Source organism: Vanacampus margaritifer, chromosome 20 (assembly GCF_051991255.1).
Source record: "Vanacampus margaritifer isolate UIUO_Vmar chromosome 20, RoL_Vmar_1.0, whole genome shotgun sequence".
Classification (NCBI taxonomy): Eukaryota; Metazoa; Chordata; class Actinopteri; order Syngnathiformes; family Syngnathidae; genus Vanacampus; species Vanacampus margaritifer.
Genome location: NC_135451.1, coordinates 4,138,856 through 4,157,978, shown reverse-complemented (window position 1 = coordinate 4,157,978; position 19,123 = coordinate 4,138,856). Strand labels below are relative to the sequence as shown.

General features: G+C 43.6%; 1 protein-coding gene across 3 annotated transcripts in view; it reads right to left on the bottom strand.

The window, feature by feature from the left end:
• Window positions 1-19,123, bottom strand: part of tpk1 (thiamin pyrophosphokinase 1) — an 82,274-nt gene that overhangs the window by 11,082 nt on the left and 52,069 nt on the right. For 2 of the 3 annotated variants that reach the window (XM_077555063.1, XM_077555064.1), the window contains 2 exons: window positions 16,692-16,838; window positions 12,687-12,795 (listed from right to left, as the gene is read on the bottom strand). In XM_077555063.1, coding sequence (XP_077411189.1) covers window positions 12,687-12,795; window positions 16,692-16,838 — 256 coding nt within the window. The remainder of the gene's footprint in view (window positions 1-12,686; window positions 12,796-16,691; window positions 16,839-19,123) is intronic. The other variant, XM_077555065.1, reaches the window with a different exon arrangement.

Genomic DNA, 19,123 nt, shown 5'->3' with positions numbered 1-19,123 from the left:
ACAACACGTTTATGTGGTTTGGCATTGTTATTCTCTGCAATACACATTAAAAGAGGACATTGCCTCATCGCTATAATATAGTTATACAGTTATAAGAAAAATGGCAGTCTTAATGCCTTACCTGCATCACCACTAAAAAGTAAAGGAACAATTGAATAACATTTTTAAATTAAGATTCTCTGGTGACTGGAGTGAGCGCTTTATAAATATTTTCTTTTTGAATCCAACAGTGTCCATCCGTCCATCTTCTGACGCTTATCTGAGGTCGGGTCGCGGGGGCAGCAGCTTTACCAGGGAAGCCCAGACTACCCTCTCCCTAGCCACTTCAACCAGCTCCTCCAGCGAGATTCCAAGGCGTTCCCAGGCTAGCTGAGAGACATAGTCTCTCCAGCGTGTCCTGGGTCATCCCCGGGGCCTCCCGCCGGTGGGACAACTTCCTCTGCTGCTATTATAGTTAATATGGACTGATCATGTCGCTTTTGTGTGAATGTGTACTTTTTCTTTTTTTCTCACCAACCAATTCGCGGATTAAGCGCGATCCGAACCGTGGGGCCTGATCCAAACCGACCACGGATCAATGATGATCCATTGCACCACTAGTGCTTAGACTGTCATTTTTTTTGTTTCTTGTCATTTGTCAGCAAAATAGGCATCCGTCAGTGACAGACTGATATACAGTCCATCAGTACTGACGGAATTCCCACTTCTGCAAAATTGCTGAATTTGCAGGATTAATTTTACAATGACAACAAACAAAAAATGTAAAGGGGAAGAAGAGTGGAAAAGTGTGAATCACTGTAAATGTGTATGCCATTGATTAAACTGTGATTTCCATTCACCCATTTTACACACAAGGTTAACTGCATTTCATTTTAAACGTCTACGTTTGCTTCTTACATTGTTACCTTTACCACACCGCAGTGTCTTCATTATTTAGTAGTACATTTCCCCCTTAGTATCATTACTGCAGTGCAGCCTTTTATTAGATATCGGTCTCGACAAAAATCCCTTTGAGCCATGGTCATCTACAACCTCTTTAAATATCTGCTCTGCTCTTCCTCACTCCTCATTGCACATCAGGCTTGATTCAACAAGCCATATATACACTATTGCTCTATTATGAAGCCAGGCCTTAAAGGTAAAAGGGGGGCATATTTTTGCTCATTTGAACTGAATATTACTTTTGGAAATTAAAATAAAGGGAAAAAAAACATCTTGTCATGTCATCTTTATGTTTGTCTCACTCCACCACCACTGAGCGGCGGGGGCTGGGTTGTGGTGGGTGTGGGTCGTAGGGGGCGCGGGGGCTGTGGGCCGGTGGGGTTCCTGGTGGGCCTGCCGTGCCCCGTTCTGCTGCGTTGAGTTTGAGGCGCGGGCCATGTCGGGGTGGGGGGCGTTTGAAAGATATTATAACATTTTTAATACCTAATTTCATATATCAACTATTGTTACACATTATGAACATTTTAATTCTTCACATTAACCTTGTCGAAATGTTTTGTGTCCTGAGCAGAGCAGATGATGTCGACCTCGTATGGTCTGGCCTTAAGCTGGGACATACTATTTAGTCTAAAAAAGTTCCTTCTCAGCGTTTTGTGCGAAAGCACATTTAGCCCTTGAACCAGAATTTGTCTCAAAAACACACGCACACACTCCTTAGGCTGGTATACACTGATTGGTCCAAAATTCCTTGTTTTATTTGTACACGCACATCTCGGTCATGAAAACAGAATTTGCTTTGAAATAATACACACACACACTTTTTACTTTCTTCATCAGTCACGGCCACCGCGAATTTGATTCAACTTGTTTGTGAGATGTTGTTATGGGGAAAAATAGATCCTTCAACTATATAACATATTCAGTCCCGAATACATACACCGAGATCTGACCTTGTTTACGCCATCTGCTCTGGAAAAGTACTGAGATATGTTTTGTCTACAAATAAAAGAGGGGAGGTCCTAAAACAATAAAAGCCATCCACCACCCGGAAGAAGAGACATTTTTGACGCTCTGAAATCCCACGTTTTTTAAGTGATGTAATCGGAAGCTGTTATCTGTCCAGAGATTCTCTGTTTTTTATTAAATCATTTTTGCAAAAGGTGTATTTTTCTTACATTAAATCTATCTTCATTTTTGGAACACGCAAAGAGGACAAAATTCCATTAAATCCTCTTCACGTTCCGGGCTCCTGGGCTTGCTCTCTGGCCGGTGGCCCAGGCGGGGCTTGGGGGTTGTGCTCTGGCGCTGCCGTGGCCTGGGGGGCCTTGGGGGGTAGTGCTTGCCCTGTCCTGGCCGGGGTCGACGGCTCCCCTTTTTGGTGGAGGTTTTCATGCATGCCAGATCCACCACACCAGCATCTACCGAAATTCAAACACAATCTGCTTCTTTCTCTGGTCGCTGAATCGGTGGAGGCTGATGTCTGTGGATCTCACTCTGCTTCATCTATCCTTCCTTCCTTTCTTCAGTCTTTCCTTTGGTCTCTTCAGGTCTCCCTAATTGGTTGGAATTTAGATGTTTCTGGGGTTGGTGAAAGATTCTGGTTTGTAACCCTGTGGGTAAAGTAGGTGGTGTCTAGTCCGTGCTGGATTCCACTTTTATTTGTTTTCTTTGATCCTTCCTCGAGTCTCCTGACAACTTCATGACTCTAGCGTGATTCTGAAATATTCGGTTTAGGTCCAGGGTATGCGATTTTTAATAGGTTTTAGGTGAAGTAATGAGCACAAACACACACACACGCAACGCACGCATACACACACATGCACGCACGCACGCACGCACGCACGCACACACACACACACACACACACACACACACACACACACACACACACACACACTAAGAGAGAGAGCAATGATGATGACATGTTGAATGGGTAAAATAACCGAATGAACAATACTGAGCTCTCTTTCTCTCTCTCAACAAAAGTTACTCACGAGAAGTGAATGATTTGGGTTGCTGTACAAAAGTGTGAGATGTATAACTAGTAAAATCTGTGCATGGTATTTTTTAGTTTTTAGTCAAATAGTTCAAGAGCAAATTTGTTCATGAATAGTCTTCGAATGTACAATTGTTGCTCCATTTGTAAAGTTGTTTACACAGCGTGAAAATGGTTTGCTCTGGACAGCTCGTATTTCACAAATAAAGTGGATACATATCATTTTGTTTTCAATCAGTGGATGGATGGACATATATTGAAGTCAAAACTTGCTTTGGTTCCTGAACAGTCTCAGAATTAAATTAAAGATTACATTAAGATTTTACTGTACGCAAATACAGTTACATACAGGTAGGTAAACTTATGAGCTAAACTTTCCAAAAGTTCCACTTTATGACAGTAAAACGCTGGCTTCAATACGGTACAATAATCCAGAAAGTTTCAAGAAAATCAACTGGAAATTAGACTCGTGAAACTCTGCCTTCAAGAGATTCAACAGTTTGTTACAAATTCACTTCATTTAAATGTTGAAATACAAAAAGCATATCTTAAAAGCAAATCTACAGAAGAGAAAGTCAAGAGCACCTTTGACGAATATCAGAGCTGATGTTTTGCATCCTCAACTGCAAGCCAAGCTTAGTTCCATCATCGTTCCATGTCTAATCTAACTCTGCAACGGTATGAATTATTAAAGAAATACATCAAAATGCGAACACATGATAAAATCACTCTGGGCGAAGAGTATTTCAGCTCCTCATGCACTTTACCCTGGGGTGGCAACAACTCAAAAAAGGGGCTCTCGCTAACTGAAGACTGAACTTAAATTGAAACTTTGACTCAAAACAACATGATCTAATGCTGAACTTTATATTCTTAAAGCAAACATTTTAATGAGCTCTTAAAATAACCGATCATAACGTCTCAATGGGCCTGGCAAGGCTGTGATGAGCAACCCAAAACTCATCATGTATTTTTAATTAGTTGGGCTTTGAACCAATGTTTGAGGGATATTTTCAATGCAGATTTAACATCTTTGTGTCACGCAAGCACGTCAGAGAGCTCCCCGACCAAGCAAATAGGGATGTGCATAATAATCGATTAATTGATATAGTTTACAATTCAATCAATCATGAAGATGTGATTGGCTGCATCTTGGAGCTCAAGGAAAATTAAATCAAGATTTTTTAAAGTTGCACAAGTCCATAAATAACTAAGAATATATATATAAGCAGGGTTGCACATATGCAGTACGCAGGTGCGCATTCATACTGAAAATAGTCATGTGTGGGCCGGATTTGATTGCCTCAGTGCAGTCTATGTACATTATTACTTAAGAGGCTTTTATTTTGAAGTTGGCATTGCAGCACGTTATATACGTATAGTATAAACAACCATTACGGCGGTCAGTTTGCTGGCTCTCACGCAAACAGCTGCTAGACTTTAGGGTTATCGCTTCGACGGTCAAATATGTAATTACTCTGCCCTAAAAACTATGGAAAATCAGCTAGCAGTTTCACAAAATGGTGGGCAAATAATGCTTTGAAGCTGCCATGTGATAAACTAAAGCGGTTGCTGAGGGCCACCGCAACATGCTAACTTAAATGTGTTAAATATGACTTTGATATCTTACTTTCTATATAAAGAAGTATATTGTATTGCCACTTGTGTAGCCCTGGTATAGCTTGTTGTAATATGGATAAAATTAACAACAACAAAATAACAAATCGACAGTTACGTAACTACGGTTCTATGAGTCCCTCCCGACCGTCAGGTGGCGGTGCTGAATCAGCAGGGAAATCCCCCACGTGCATGCGTCACTCGAGAAAGAATTAATAAAAGGACATTTCCAGGGTTCCGGCTGACGTGATCCTCATGTATAAAAGAGGATTGCAACCGGAACCAGTCTCTCAGAACCTTCTCACGCTAACCAACACGAGGGCTCCAAGTGACAAGCAATGCTGGCGGTTGTTCGGGACTCAAAGAACCGTAGTTACATGCGTAACTGTTGTTCTATTTTGTCCCTCCCGACCGCCAGGTGGCGATGCTGAAACAGCATGGAACGCCGAATACCAGCGGTGTCACGAAGACCCTGGAAAATGTACCTCACAGAGGGGCATATGCAGGACTGCAAACCAAATCCAGTGGATGAGGAGAGGTGACATCCAAACTGTAGAATCTGGAGAACGTGCAAGGCGATGACCAGGAAGCAGCCGCACAGACGTCCTCCAAGAGACCCGGTACGACTGCCGAATCACATCCCCAATCCAATGGGAGAGGCTTTGTTTGGAAACATCAGTTCTTTTATTCGGGCAGTCGATAAACGAGTAAAACGAGCGAGATGGATAGGGTGGTTGGCTTTAGAGCCAGGCAAAACTTTGGGGACAAAAGCAGCATTTGGCCACAATGTAACCCCTACCCCGGGGTGCCAACGAAGGCACTTGGGGCTAACAGATAGGGCGTGGAGCTCCCCCACCTGCTTAGCAGATACTATCGTGAGTAGAAACGCCGTCTTACAAGACACCTAGCGAAGTTCCCCTTCGGTCAACGGCTTGAAAGGGGACATGGACAGTGCGTCGAGCACTAATCGAAAGTCCCAGGCGGGGACTCAAGGCGAGTTCTAGAATGAAGGCAAAGGGCACCCTTGAGGAAGGAGGCCACTAGGCTATGGCAACCCACAGACTTGCCATCCACAGCAATATGGCCGGCCGAAATGGCCGCCACATAGACTTTAATCGTAGAAGGGAAATGCCCCTTATCGAAAATAGATTGGAGGAATTCCAAAACAATGGGACTAGGGCACGTCACGGGATCCCCCCGGCAGCTTGCCCACCACTCCGCAAACAACTTTCACCTGTTAGCATACAACAAACGAGTGGATCGAGCCCTGGCATTAAGGATTGTATGATTAATCGAAGACGAGCACTCAGTCAGCAATGGGTCTCGGGCCTCGGTGGCCAGACACCCAGATGGAATCGACAGGGATCAGGATGCCAAATCCAACCCCACTGTTGGAACAGTTGCTCCAACCAACTGGGCAGGATCCACGGTTCGGAGGAGCAGAGACTGCGGAGGAGAGCGAACCAAAACTGGGCTGGCGAAAGAGGGGCCACCAGCAACAACGTGTGAACCTCCAGAAGGACCGTCCGAAGGGTCGGATAAATGAGGGGGAGAGGTGGGAAACCATATAGCAGGCCCCTTGGCCAGGGGTATGCCAGAGCTTCCTGGCCCAACGGGCTGCTCTGCTCCCTCAGGGAAAACCAGAGGGGACAGTGAGTGGACTCCTCGGAGGCAAAAAGAGCTACCGTCGCTTTCCCGAAGCGGCGCCAAATGATGCTCACCGGGTGGAGACGCCAATCCTCCTGAGGTGGACGATGGCGGGAGAAGGAATCCGCTGACTGGTTGACAATACCCGGGAGAAACATGGCTCTCAGGCTAGCAAGACGGGGGGCTCATCTGAGAAGCCTGCGTGAGGCTCATAGTAACTGGGCGGATCTCGTCCCGCCCTGATGATTGATGTGATACACAGTGGAGGTGTTGTCCGATTGTACCAGGACATGGCGCCCTGCCACGAAGGGCAGAAAATGAATGAGGGCCAGACACACAGCCCGCAGCTCCAGCACATTGATGTGCGACCTGTCCCCTGCAGACCACCGGCGTGGCCCTGTGTTGCCAAACTGCACCCCATCCATGCAGGCTGGCATCAGTGATGACAACTTTTGTGACGTGTAGGTACCACACAGAACGGGACTGCCGCTGATAGAACAGACCAACAACCCCAAGGTGCAAGAGCAACCATAAACCGACTGGACACTTTGAGACACCTCAGACGGTCCAGCAGCGGGTCCTGCCGGAAAGGGAGTAGCCACCTTTGCAATGGTCGCAGCGACAGTAGGCCTAATAGCAAAAGTGCCGTCAGGGACGTTAACTTGTCCAGCAGACGCAGAAAAAGGACATAAGGCAGCATCCTATTGGCACAGAAGAGAGAGATGAGGCGTAGCACATCGTCTACCCTCTGTGGGGATGGCCGAGCAGTCATGGAGGTGGTATCCAACAACATTCCGATGAACAGGAGAGGGAACAAGAGAGGACTTCTCCAGGTTGACCTTGAGTCCAAGTCGCGACACATAGCGTAGACGTGTCTCAGAGTGCCTGATCCCAGGACGGTGCGCATATCAGCTAGTCATCCAAGTAAGGGAACACCTTCATGCCACTCGACTGCAGGGGTGCAAGGGCCGCCTTCACGACACGCGTTAACACTCTGGCAGAGAGTGACAGCCAGTACTGTGGGAGTACTCTGAATTGCCAAAGCAGAGAAACTTCCTGTGCTGAGGAGCAATAGGGATGTGGAAGTAAGCGTCCTTCAGATTAATTGACGTGAACCATTGCCCTCGGGCGATCGTCTTCAACGTAGTCAGCATGCGGAAGGGCAACATCTTGAGGTAACGGTTGAGACCTCTCAGATCCAGGATAGGGGGTAATCCGCCTGTCTTTTATGGAATGAGGAAGTAGGGTGAGTAGAATCCCCCTGGATGACCCAAGGGATCCACTGCTTCGATAGCGGATTTAGCGAGGAGGGTCGCTAGCTCTTGATCTAGAACTAGTTCCGGGTTGCTGATGACAGAATCTCTGACCCGGTTGGAGAGAAGGGGGCCGGCGTGGGAACTCAATCCTGTACCCATGAGACAATGTTGAAAGCACCCATGGGTCCGAAGCGAGGGCAGCCCAGTAGTTGAGCTGGCGACAGGAAAAGTAACCGACTGCCGGCTCCTCGGGCTTAATCCCTGGCACTCCCGGATTTAGGGCTCCAGGAGGGACGAGGCGTGGTGTGTGTAGCTCGGGGCTGACCATGGGGCCCTTGGCCAGCGAGACGAGCCTCACGGGAGTCCGTGACATGTCTCCGTGAGGGACGACGAAGTCCATATCCCCCCGTAGGCCGAAAAGTCTGGACAGCACGTGACAGAGGGGCGGCTGGGAGAGCAGCTCTCCCAGAGTACGGAGCACAGGGCTTGGCAAGTATAGAAAATTTACGCCTCGCGGCATTAGCACGCACTGCACGTTCCAGCACTCCTGTCACCGCCAAACCGAAAACGTGACCTGGAACCACATGGAGGTGATGAAGTTCCTTCCAGGAGGGCTCTCGCAAGGGAGATTGAGCCAACCAGACCTGACGGCGCGCCTGGATGAGAAAAGACATACTACAACCATGCTACCTAGAAAGGCGGGATAAGTCCTTCAACGCCATGTTAGAGTACGACGTAGCCTCATCCACTTTGTTGTCTCTCAAAGTTGCGGAGAGAGCAAGTAGGAGATGCGCTTGGGTGTTGGCCAGGCGTGGTACCACCGCCGCCGCGTTGTACCACTTAGTGACCAGTTTGTCCATCAAGCGCCACTGAGGGCTAGGACATCTCACAGCCTCTCCAAGGGCTTCCTCAGGGGAGACGATGAGAGAAGCCACTGAATACTCCATATAGGCATATGGTCCAATCCAATAGGATTAAGAAGCCGCATGTTTGCCAGGGCCCGGCCGGTCGCAGGGAGCCGAGGATAAACATTAGAATTGTAACAGTAGGAATGAAGGTCTGTCAAAAAAATACGGGATTCCGGGATCCAAAAAGACTAAGTTGAGTAGTCCAACGGAGAGAAGCCACACTCAGTCGGAGGCTGAAAAAAGACAGACGTGTCCAACTTTAAATGTTGGAAAGCGCTAAGTATAACAGTGCGCACCAATTCCACTCCAGCTGAAAAACGTTTAGAAGGAGGAGAGGACGGGGCAGTGGAAACAGAGTCTATCCCCGAATATGCCTCAGAATCCTGGATGGAGACGGCATCCTCGGCGACGCCGTCATCTTGGGGCAATTAGAGTGATGCATCCAGCATGGCCATCTCTGCATAGGGCAAAGCCACTGCAGAAGCCTGAGAAGCAGAAGGATTTTGATTACCCAACTGAGCTTGTATTGCCATCACACTTGCCTCCAAACGGGTCAACTGCAAGGCAATCTGAGAGTCAACCCGACTCTTCTTACTCCGATGTTCAGGGGCAGCAGGAGAAGCAGACCTGTGTTTTGCCCGAGGGGGCATTACCACTACCGACGATGACCACCCCTGGGCAGCTGCTGCGTCCTGGTGAGGCACAGCATCGGTTGTGTCCACAGGAGTATGGACCGTCGCAGCAGCGGTCGCCTCTGCACAAGTCAAGACAGCGGTCAGTGCGTCCTTCTTCCGGCAAGAAGGAGCCGCCACAGTTCTTACAGCGAGAGGAGTCCTCCATAGCAGTCGCCGATCGACGCGTAATGAGTGTGCACAAGTCAACAGGCTGCTATCTTCGTGTGGGAGAGGAGTCGAGATCCAGCCCCTTCAGCAACGGAACAAACAAATCCACAACGTACTCATAGCAACAACGTAAGTGGCGGTTTGTGTCATCATAAACTAGCAGAAGTCATGACAGACAATATCAAAGCCATCATACAACATCCAAGTGGCCGGCGACCCACCACACGGACGGAGCCGCATAAGTTGAGAGGCAATACAAGCTAGGAAAGGATACGAAATAACCATACCATCACTAAACTAATTGTATTCAAAACAAGTCAAAGCAAACGTAGGCAAGACGGCAACAGTTGCTGACTTACACCCTACGTACTCACGTACTTCATGTTGCACTCAACGATAAGGCGCGGAAAACATGGAAAGATAGTAGGGGAGCTCCAGCGTCCGTATATATATTCCAAAAGCTAAAAAATACACCAAGCCGTCGCAGCGAAATGGGGCGGGGAATCCCGCTGTCCCGACCAACAAGATCACAGGCCACCAGTTACTGCGAAGAACAGCGGTAAACACCGTGAGTGAACCGCGCGAGAAGGTAAAGGAGACTGGGTTCCGGTTGCGATCCTCTTTTACACATGAGGATAACGTCAGCTGGAACCCTGGAAATATCCTTTTATGAATTCTTTCTCAAGTGACGCATGCGCGTGGGGGATTTCCGTGCTGTTTCAGCACCGCCACCTGGCAGTCGGGAGGGATGTAATAGAACTCCACTTATTAACATTAGATAAAATGACTCCAGCTTGTTTTGCACAAAGCAACCAAATTGTTTGGGTTGCTTTGTGCAAAACAACACAGAAAATTTGATCAAATTGGCCCAAGTAGTGGATCGGTCCATTTTTACCCCCTAATTGGGCTATTCGTGACACAACTGTTTTTAAAGTGTAGATTCATGGATACAATGCCTTCTAAGACTTTTTATGGAGCTATTGAGTAAAAAAAATCGAGTGAATCACTTGTTTGTTGCAAAGATGTTGAGTCAGTCTCATCATGGCAAGTTGAGCTACATCAACACTATATTGCAACTCCTACAGGTAGCATTGTTCTGACATTGGCATTAAAACAGAATTTCATAACATTATATTTATACTTAATATTGTGTGCTTTTGTTATTGTATATCAATGTATGTTTAATGAATTTAAGCAATGGCTAAGTTGCCTGGCATGCAGTTAGGGAAATACTGTGAATAACTTCAATTGTCAAAGTCACATTTTTTTCACGTTTGAAATTCCTCCTTATCCCAGCGAAAGATTTTCTAAAAACAGTATGCATGTCATTTATGTGTCTTGTCATCACTGGCACATCTATTATGGACTCTCAAATAAACAACAAACTCTCAAAAAAAATTCAGAGGTCGTACACAGGATTGGGGCTGATGAAACCACAAACATTAATGAACAAGAATAGAAGCAGCACACACACACACTCCAATCCAAACATGTATACTGTACAAACATGTTCAAGGACACTGACAGCACGCTTGCTCAAGTAGACGCTCAGAAACGTGCAAACAGTCTGAATGGATGCCCAACAAGAAGCAGACACACAAGCCCCCGACAGATGGTCCAGGTTCCCCTCGGGCGGCAGTACGTTTCGTTGGTGCCAACTCATTAAGAACCCAGCTGGTTATGAGGCTAGGTTTGGGGATAAGACCACGGGGCTCCTCAGATAAACATCTGACTGGATTTTCAGTCTTCAAAAATTTGTGGCATGGTTAGCGCATGCAACCTTTTATACATGCACATCTTCCATTTTTGGTTTAAACATACAAAAACACTTAAAAAAGACAAACAAACTATGGTATGCATGCAGATACAGAAAGCCATTTTGCTGTTTGTATACTTAGCATGGCAATTAAATGCTACGGAAGGAAGGTGGACGAACAGAATGGTTGCCAACAGATAGGAAGGAAATGAATGCGTGCCCTCGTTTGCACTTAACATAGGATGTTACTGACATGCAGCCAATAATTGGGACACAAGCACCCAGGCCTTTTTAGCAGAGATGTAATATATTTTTTAGAATTGTATGTAAGTGTTTTTGTATTTAACTAGACTAGAATGCCTTTCCACAATGCCCAAGCCGAATGCATATTATGCTCGGTAAAATAAAGGATCCATTATATTGACCGATACACGTCCAAGTTAAAAAAAAAAAAAAAAAGTTCAACCATAGAATTAATAATGACTGAAATGTTCGTTTGAAAGCTTTGTTGCTTGTTTACTTCAAGATTCATTAACTCCTTTAAGTAATGGAAGAGGTTGCATTAAGCAATGCACCCCACTAGATGTCACTAAAAACAACAATTCCAACTTGCACAGGACCTCGTGGAGCAGGGGTCACCAACTTTTTTGAAAGTGAGAGCTCCTTCTTGGTGAGTGATTGATGCGAAAGGCAACTAGTTTCATACACACCTCTGAAATAAGAAAATTTGCTAAAACTACCTTGAACTATATGATAATGATATTCATATACAATATGTGTAAACATTGATCATGTTCCTAATTTTTCACAGTAATGATCAACCATGGTATTATTATAACTATGAATTATAAAGTACAATAACATGGTACAGAAAATATCAATATGCAACACTTTATTTCTATAAATCTCTGCAAATATTAACATTTCAAATGATCACGTCATTACAGCGCTATTTTTAGAAAAGGCCAGTGGGCTATTTATAAAGTCCTTGGGGGCTACCTGGAGCCCACGGGCAAAATGTTGGTGAACCCTCTCATGGCAGATAAGTTTATTGTAATAATATTCTGACTTTATAATAAAATATGTTATATTGGTATAATACCACCTAATTATTTGCTTTCCTTCTCTCTCTCTCGCTCAGCTTTATTTGGATATGTATGACAAAAAAAGATTTAAGTACATCATCAAATAATCTTAAAGAGTACCGCTGAGCGATATGGAGGTAAAATAAACCTCTGTTACGCCGACCCCCCAAAAATCTTATTTCAATTGATTTTTCTCCATTAAGCAAAAGGGGGTTTGGAGAAAGTCACCCCTTTAAGTAAACTCTTAATGCATTTTAATAATTTTATTTAAATACTCAGTAAGTTAACATGAATAAATTAACAAAAACAAATCCCTTTAGGATTAACATATAGCAACAAAACTCTCACGGAAGATAACATGAATAAGAATATATTCCAACAAAATCAACCTCGATTGACTCTTTGCTGCTCATTGTCTGACCCTGCGAACCCTAAATTATTCCAGTTGACTAAGGAAACTGTATCTTCAGTGCAGACATATAACAGGAAGCCGTAAGGGGGAACAAATAGATTTTTTTTTAAATCAATTTAAAAAAACAGTAAAATAAACAATGTGAACACCCTCAAAACGAAAAGATCTATTGATTACCGAGTTTATCAACACATTTAAAAAAAAAAAAAAACTTTTTGGACTCACTCAGGTTCCATTTTAGTCCTGTTGTGGTTGTTTGGCAGGGTCCCCCAACTGGAATAAGACTGCACCAACCCCCCTCGAGGCCAGTGTTCACCCGGAGTGTGTGGTTGCCCTGCAGACACAATACAACCAGCATACTTGTGTGTTTATGTTTGTGTGCGTGTGTGTGTTTATGTACACGTCAGATCGCAAATGGACTGTAGGTCTGTATGTTAAACTAACCACTAATCACAAAAGTGGGCATGCTACTGAACACTAAATCCAAACATAATCAGAAAACGAAGCATGTAATGAGGCTGCGATGGTAGATTGACGAGCATATTTAGTTCCAAGTTGTAACCACTGCAATTACAAATGTAAACTCAACAAATAGCGCTACCTACGCTTTTCAAAGGTCGCACTCACCTTCATGTACAGTCATCTGCGTTCATCAGTTGCTGGCAAATTGGCGCTGTGTTGACAAATGAGCTTAATTTACCCTCACTGAAGTAAGATTAATTGGAGGTGTCGAGGTGTAAAGCAGCAAATGACAACGCGACTTTGGAATAATGTCAAGAAATAGTGAGGGAGTGCATGCAAGAGGATTGCTATAACTACTATACGGTTTCACCGGGGAGGGTAGCAGTATTCCATGAAGATCTTAGAGATAAACAAAACCGGAGAAAATGGAGAAAGGGTGGAGGCAAACAAAAGGGAAGTGTCCCCCAAATGTTGGCTGCTAGGCCTACTTGTGAAGTCAATCAACGGAGAGACGTGAGGACGTGCCTAGCATTGAGGAAATTCAATTCGCCGAGTATCAAACAAGGCTCACTTTATCTCATACAGAACAGCAAAGTGGGGCACCATAAGAGCACACAAGTGTGAATGCTTTTGATTATTTAAGAGAGAGAGGAAGGTGGATGCTGGCAGTGACGCAAAAAGGATTGTGGAGAGGCAGTCAACTTGCATGTGCATGTGCTGTTAAGTTTCATGTGGAAACACACATGCTGTGGTCTTCAACTTGACAGTCATTTATCTAGTTACAGGCATGAAAACGGGTCAGGGGTGAAAAAGGTGAGAAGCACTTTGGCCAAAATTGTCCCCATTAATATTTGTCGGGCACTCGTCAAACAGGTTGGGGGGGGGGGGGGTGGTAGGAATGCAGTGGACGAAGGGATGGCAAATTTAAATGATCAAAATTTTATGGCGTCAAGAAAAACTGTGAAAATGCAAACATCTTTGCTACATCTATTGGACTATGGATGGATGTAGTCTATTCCAGCTGGCTTCGGGCAGTATGCGGAGTTTACCCTGAACTGGTTGCCAGCCAATTGCAGAGACGAACAACCATCCACAATATAGACAATTTGGAGTGTTCAAATAACCTGACATGCATGTCTTTAGAATGTGGGAGGAAACCGGAGTACCCGGAGAAAACCCACGCAAGCACGGGGAGAACATGCAAACTCCACCCAGGAAGGCCAAAGCCCGGACTCGATCTCATGTCCTCTGCACTGGGAGGCGGACGTGCTAACCAGTCATTCATTTATGCCACCCATAAATAAATAAAAATAATACATAAATAATTATAGACATACCATGCCACTACGCTGCAGCACCGATTTGGGGTAAATAGGTCACAAGACCTGGAATCTATTGAGCTAAAATGCTAATATTTGTGGGGAAAAAAATCATCAAAAATAAGTGGAGATCTAAAATGAAAAAATAAGAGGTGTGCATCATCCATCAGACATGCCACTACAATGCAGCACATTTTTTCATTTTAGATCTCCACTTATTTTTAATTAATCTTTTTCAGCAAATATTAGCATTTTTGCTCAATAGCTTTAAGGTCATGTAACCTATTGACCCCAAATTAGTACTGGCTTCATAGTGCCATGTCTGCTAGATGATGCAAACCTCTTTTTTCTCCATTTCAACTTTTCCTTCATTTTAAATTAACTTAATATTGTACATATCAACGTTATTGCTCAATACCAGGTCATGGAACCTATTCACCCCACAAGAGTGCATAAACAGTGAAACGTGAATTGGTGCTGTGTTATAGTGAAACTGTCAATAGTAAAAACATCTTTTAAACTGCTTTTCCATTCAATTTTATTTTGAAAAACAATATTTTATTTTGAAAACCGGATGTCATTCTCTGGGCCATCGTTCCTTCACGCACACTACCGTAAATCCTAGAAAAGGGCGAATTTGAAATGAAGAGCGGCTGGCTTCCCCGCAGTCAAGTGGCGAGCCGATGTCGGGAACATCCCAGCCATCAATCGGCCTCAGCACCAAGAAGTCCACGTACCAGGCGGGCCACCGCGCTCAACCAAAACATGCCACAAATCGCAAAGCTTCACTCTTGTTTGGCTTGTCGGCGGTCAAATCTCGCTTGCTTCCACACAAACCTGGAAATGTAGCGTGAATGAAATCCAACACGAGTGGGTGACGTCAGTACACTGGTGGTGCGTGCACTTCTGTGTTCAAGAGCGCCATAGAAAATTACCAACACATCTACACTACTACTACTAAGGTTGGCCAACCATGTTTTTGAGTAATACCAATGACTAAAACCATTTTAAGCATATTTTCATAATTTTTTAAAATGCAACCTTTCCAGGTTCTTGGTTTGACCTATAGCAAACGCCCGTGACAACGAAAATGCTTTTCTTCGACAATCATCTGGAATCTTCGAAAATGACGTCAGAGAGGGGAGTTGTGAGGGCAGTCAGCCATTGTACTGTATTGTTGATTGTCCCCTTGCATTGCTATTCGGTAAGATGACACGGCGCTGTGTGGCGGTGTACTGTTCTCAGTCAAAACAAAAGTTGTGCGAGTGGCCAAAAGATAATAGGGCACGTAAATGGACCGTTTTCATCTGTGTGGGAGGATTTTTGCTGACGGACAGCGGAGCAGTGCCGAGGTCTTGCTTGAGGACTTGCAGGCACGTGATCTGTGTCTATTGGTTTCTCATGCCTGCCAGTCTGCAATTAGGGCTGGGTTTCCTGTATAGTAGGCCGTATTGTGTCATTGCTTTGGCTTCATGTAATGGAACTGCTCGACTAGAGCAAGTTACGCCACAATTTGGATGGATGTGCAAGCTTGGGCTAAACGTGTATGCTTGCACTAATGTTGGAGCTTTCACAAAAGCGGTATCATTTGTGGGGAGCCGCACGAGAACGAAACTGACTCTGGCAATACTACAATGACGAGAGAGGGAACCTGGCATTTGATGGAGAAGTAGCCCAGCTGTACGTTTCGTCTCCACTCCATGTGAGGTCGTCCGGGCGGGGACAACATTTTCAGCGTCTTGATCAGCATCTGACTCGTACATATATGGTCCAAAATATAACATGCCAACCTCCTTCACTTCCTCCAACTCATCAAAGACTTGGACCTCCTCATTTAAGCTCAACATATCGCTTTCTGAATCCATTTTTGACTGGCTTTGTATACTTTCTGTATTGAGCTCTGCCATTGTTGTCCCCGGAGTGATGTATCACTTCCGGGTTTGTCGGTCGCCAGGCTCTGACTTCGGAAAAACAATAGTTTTGTCAAATATACAAGCTATAAATTCTTTTTTTATGTTTTATTTTTTGGGACAATGTTTAATTACTTCACCCTTTTTGGCATTTTATGAAATTACCTCACATTTGGTCTTTAAGATGCACTTTGGAATATGGCACCGTCTGATTTAACGTGAATTGTGCTGTCATCTGTACCAATCTCACCTGGAGTTCAGTGATACACTGTATCCTTGGTCATCTACAACCCCCCAGAAATATTTTCTCATCGGATCTGTACGAATGATGTAGGTGACCTATTTTGGTTTCAAAATGCCGAATTTCGCCGAAAAGTGAGGCATTTTCATGTCTGTAGCTAGTTATTAGTCCCTGCAAAGCTGCTTGTTATCAGTTAGTAATATGATTGAAAGTTACATCTGATTTAGGCATGAAGACCAATTTTTAGTGTAGATGCAGATATGAAAAGGGTATAAAAAAAAAGAAGTAATAGACTCACAGGTCTGAGCAGATAGGCCAGGTTTGTCTCCTGGATGACTAAGAGTGGGAGCTGTGTCATAGACAGAGCGTGGTGGAGGGTCTCAACAGTAGCCATCGTCTGGTCAAATCTGCCCCCCAATCCACCCAGTGTCACAATGGCATCCACCTGCACATATAGTGTTGAATATTAGCATGGTTTGTTAATACAGTTGTGCTTATGAGCACAATGTAAATGTACAAAAGCTAAATGTTGCTGAATGACAAAAATTCAATTAGGCAGCAAAAAGAAAAAGAAAAAAGAAGATTATTTTGACTTAAAGCATTTCTTACACCTCTCAGCAATTACATCCTTATACAAAGTCCCCATGTAGTTTGGTCACACCAGTGCTGACAGCCCTTTAAAACCCAAAAGAGTTAAGAGGGCAGAGGCGCTGTCAGAGGCTGACAGCTGCACACAAACTCTACTCAAATACTGCAAGGATTTGTTATTGACTTCATTTCCCAAGTTTTCTCTCCAAACACTGACCACAGACAATACGAAAAGTCAAACATAACACATAATTGTGTGTTCAGTTAAATTTTGAGTCTGCTTCAACTTCTTAAAGGTAACAGGTATGCATGCATGATATTTCCAGTGTCCATTTAGCATTAGGAGCAAAATTATTCATATTGTAAGATAATTTAAAAATGTATTTACAATCTGCTTTATAATCAACCCTGAGCATGACTCCCAAGAAAGTGAAAATGTTTCCTTTTTTTTCTTTTTTTGTTAATCCCTGTGTCCATGGTTATTATAGTTGTGGAATTTTCATTTTAGTTAGTTTTTATTTCGTTTTGATGTTTTGTGTTGCTAGATGACGTCACGTCTGTGTGACACACTTTCAAATGTCCTTATTCCGGTTAATTTCGAAATACATCTACTTAAAATCACATTTAAAATCATCCTTAAAGGCTACTGAATGCATTAAATTAATTACCAAAGACTAAAAGAAAGGACATTTTCGCTACAATTATTATTATAATGATAGTTTTGTAAACCAAAAATTTTCTTTTAGTTAATTTTCGTTTTTTATTTTATTTTGGTAACAAAATAGCTTTTTTAATTTTTGTTTTTGTTAACTAAAATAACCTTGCCTGTGTCTTAGTTCCAGTGGCATTTTGTGTGCTCTCGCTAGCCGGGGTGGTGTGCGTCTTTTGTAATTCATGTTAATGGAAAACATTTAGATTAGCAAAGCATTTCAGAATGAATTGAGTTTGTGTTCCACCGTACATTTTAACATAGTTAGAATTAAATTTTCATATTGTTTGTTAATTAAGGCATAACAAATGTTCTAAATTCTTAGTTGATTAGTAGTTTTGAAATTCTGGGCCGATCCTGCCTGGGTGTCGCCAGAAGAGGAGGAGCAGAAGCTTCAGAAAAACAATGAAAATATACAGTATATTTTAAAACAGCTCCAGCTAGATTAAAGGCAAACATATTATTATTTATGCATTTATTTATTTATTTTTGGTCTGTGTTAGAAGCAGATATCGTCACAAGGAAGGCACCACAAATTTGGTCGTTTGGGGTGTGTGGGTGGTGAGTTTTGAAAGTAGGGGGGATACGTCTTGCGTTGTAAGAGGCAAAGGCAATCCATGTAAATCAGCTTTGTTTATGCACATTGCATGCAGAATGAGGAAAGCCTTATTTAAAAAAAGTCAGTTTTTCAGCCTTTTTGTCATGTTTTCCTTCCAAAAAAACAGTGTGTTTTAACGGATACACAACAAAGTTTACCATAAAAAAAATGAATGGGGACAAAGGCACTATGCTGTACAGTATATGGATGGACAGGCGAACACACAGCCACATGTACAATTATTTGTAGTACAAGTATTTGTTAACATATACTGATACATGAAAAACACAATTTCATCCATCCACTATAATCCACCAATTGCATTCCTTAATATCAAATCCAACACAATATCAGATAAATTGAAGAAATCCTTGGCAAAGCCGTGAGAAGGAAAACATTCCAGAGCTAATACGACAAATCTTTTAACAGGAGCACAATATTCTGCAACCTCAAAATCACCCTATTACGATTACATCTTTGCATTTAATCCATTTCAAAAGGCTGCGGGGATGGAAATTTGCATGGGCATGCGTGAGGACGAAAGAAACAAAAATGTTGTTTTTATGTAGCCTTGTCTTAGTCACAGACAGTTGAAGGGGACACAAGTTCATTGTGGATAAAGAAAGACAAGCCAAAAAATCCTGACAAACAACAAAAGGGGTCGACATCAACGACTCTCACAAGAGCTTTCAAAAATGGATTGTAAGGCTCCTATCTCGACAAAACAGACGGATGGACAAATAACGCAGTTGCAAAGCAGGTTTAAATATCAGCCAGACTAGGAACAAAGAGCCTGTAGAAGGAAGGGCAGAAGTGTATCTTATATTAAAGCCTG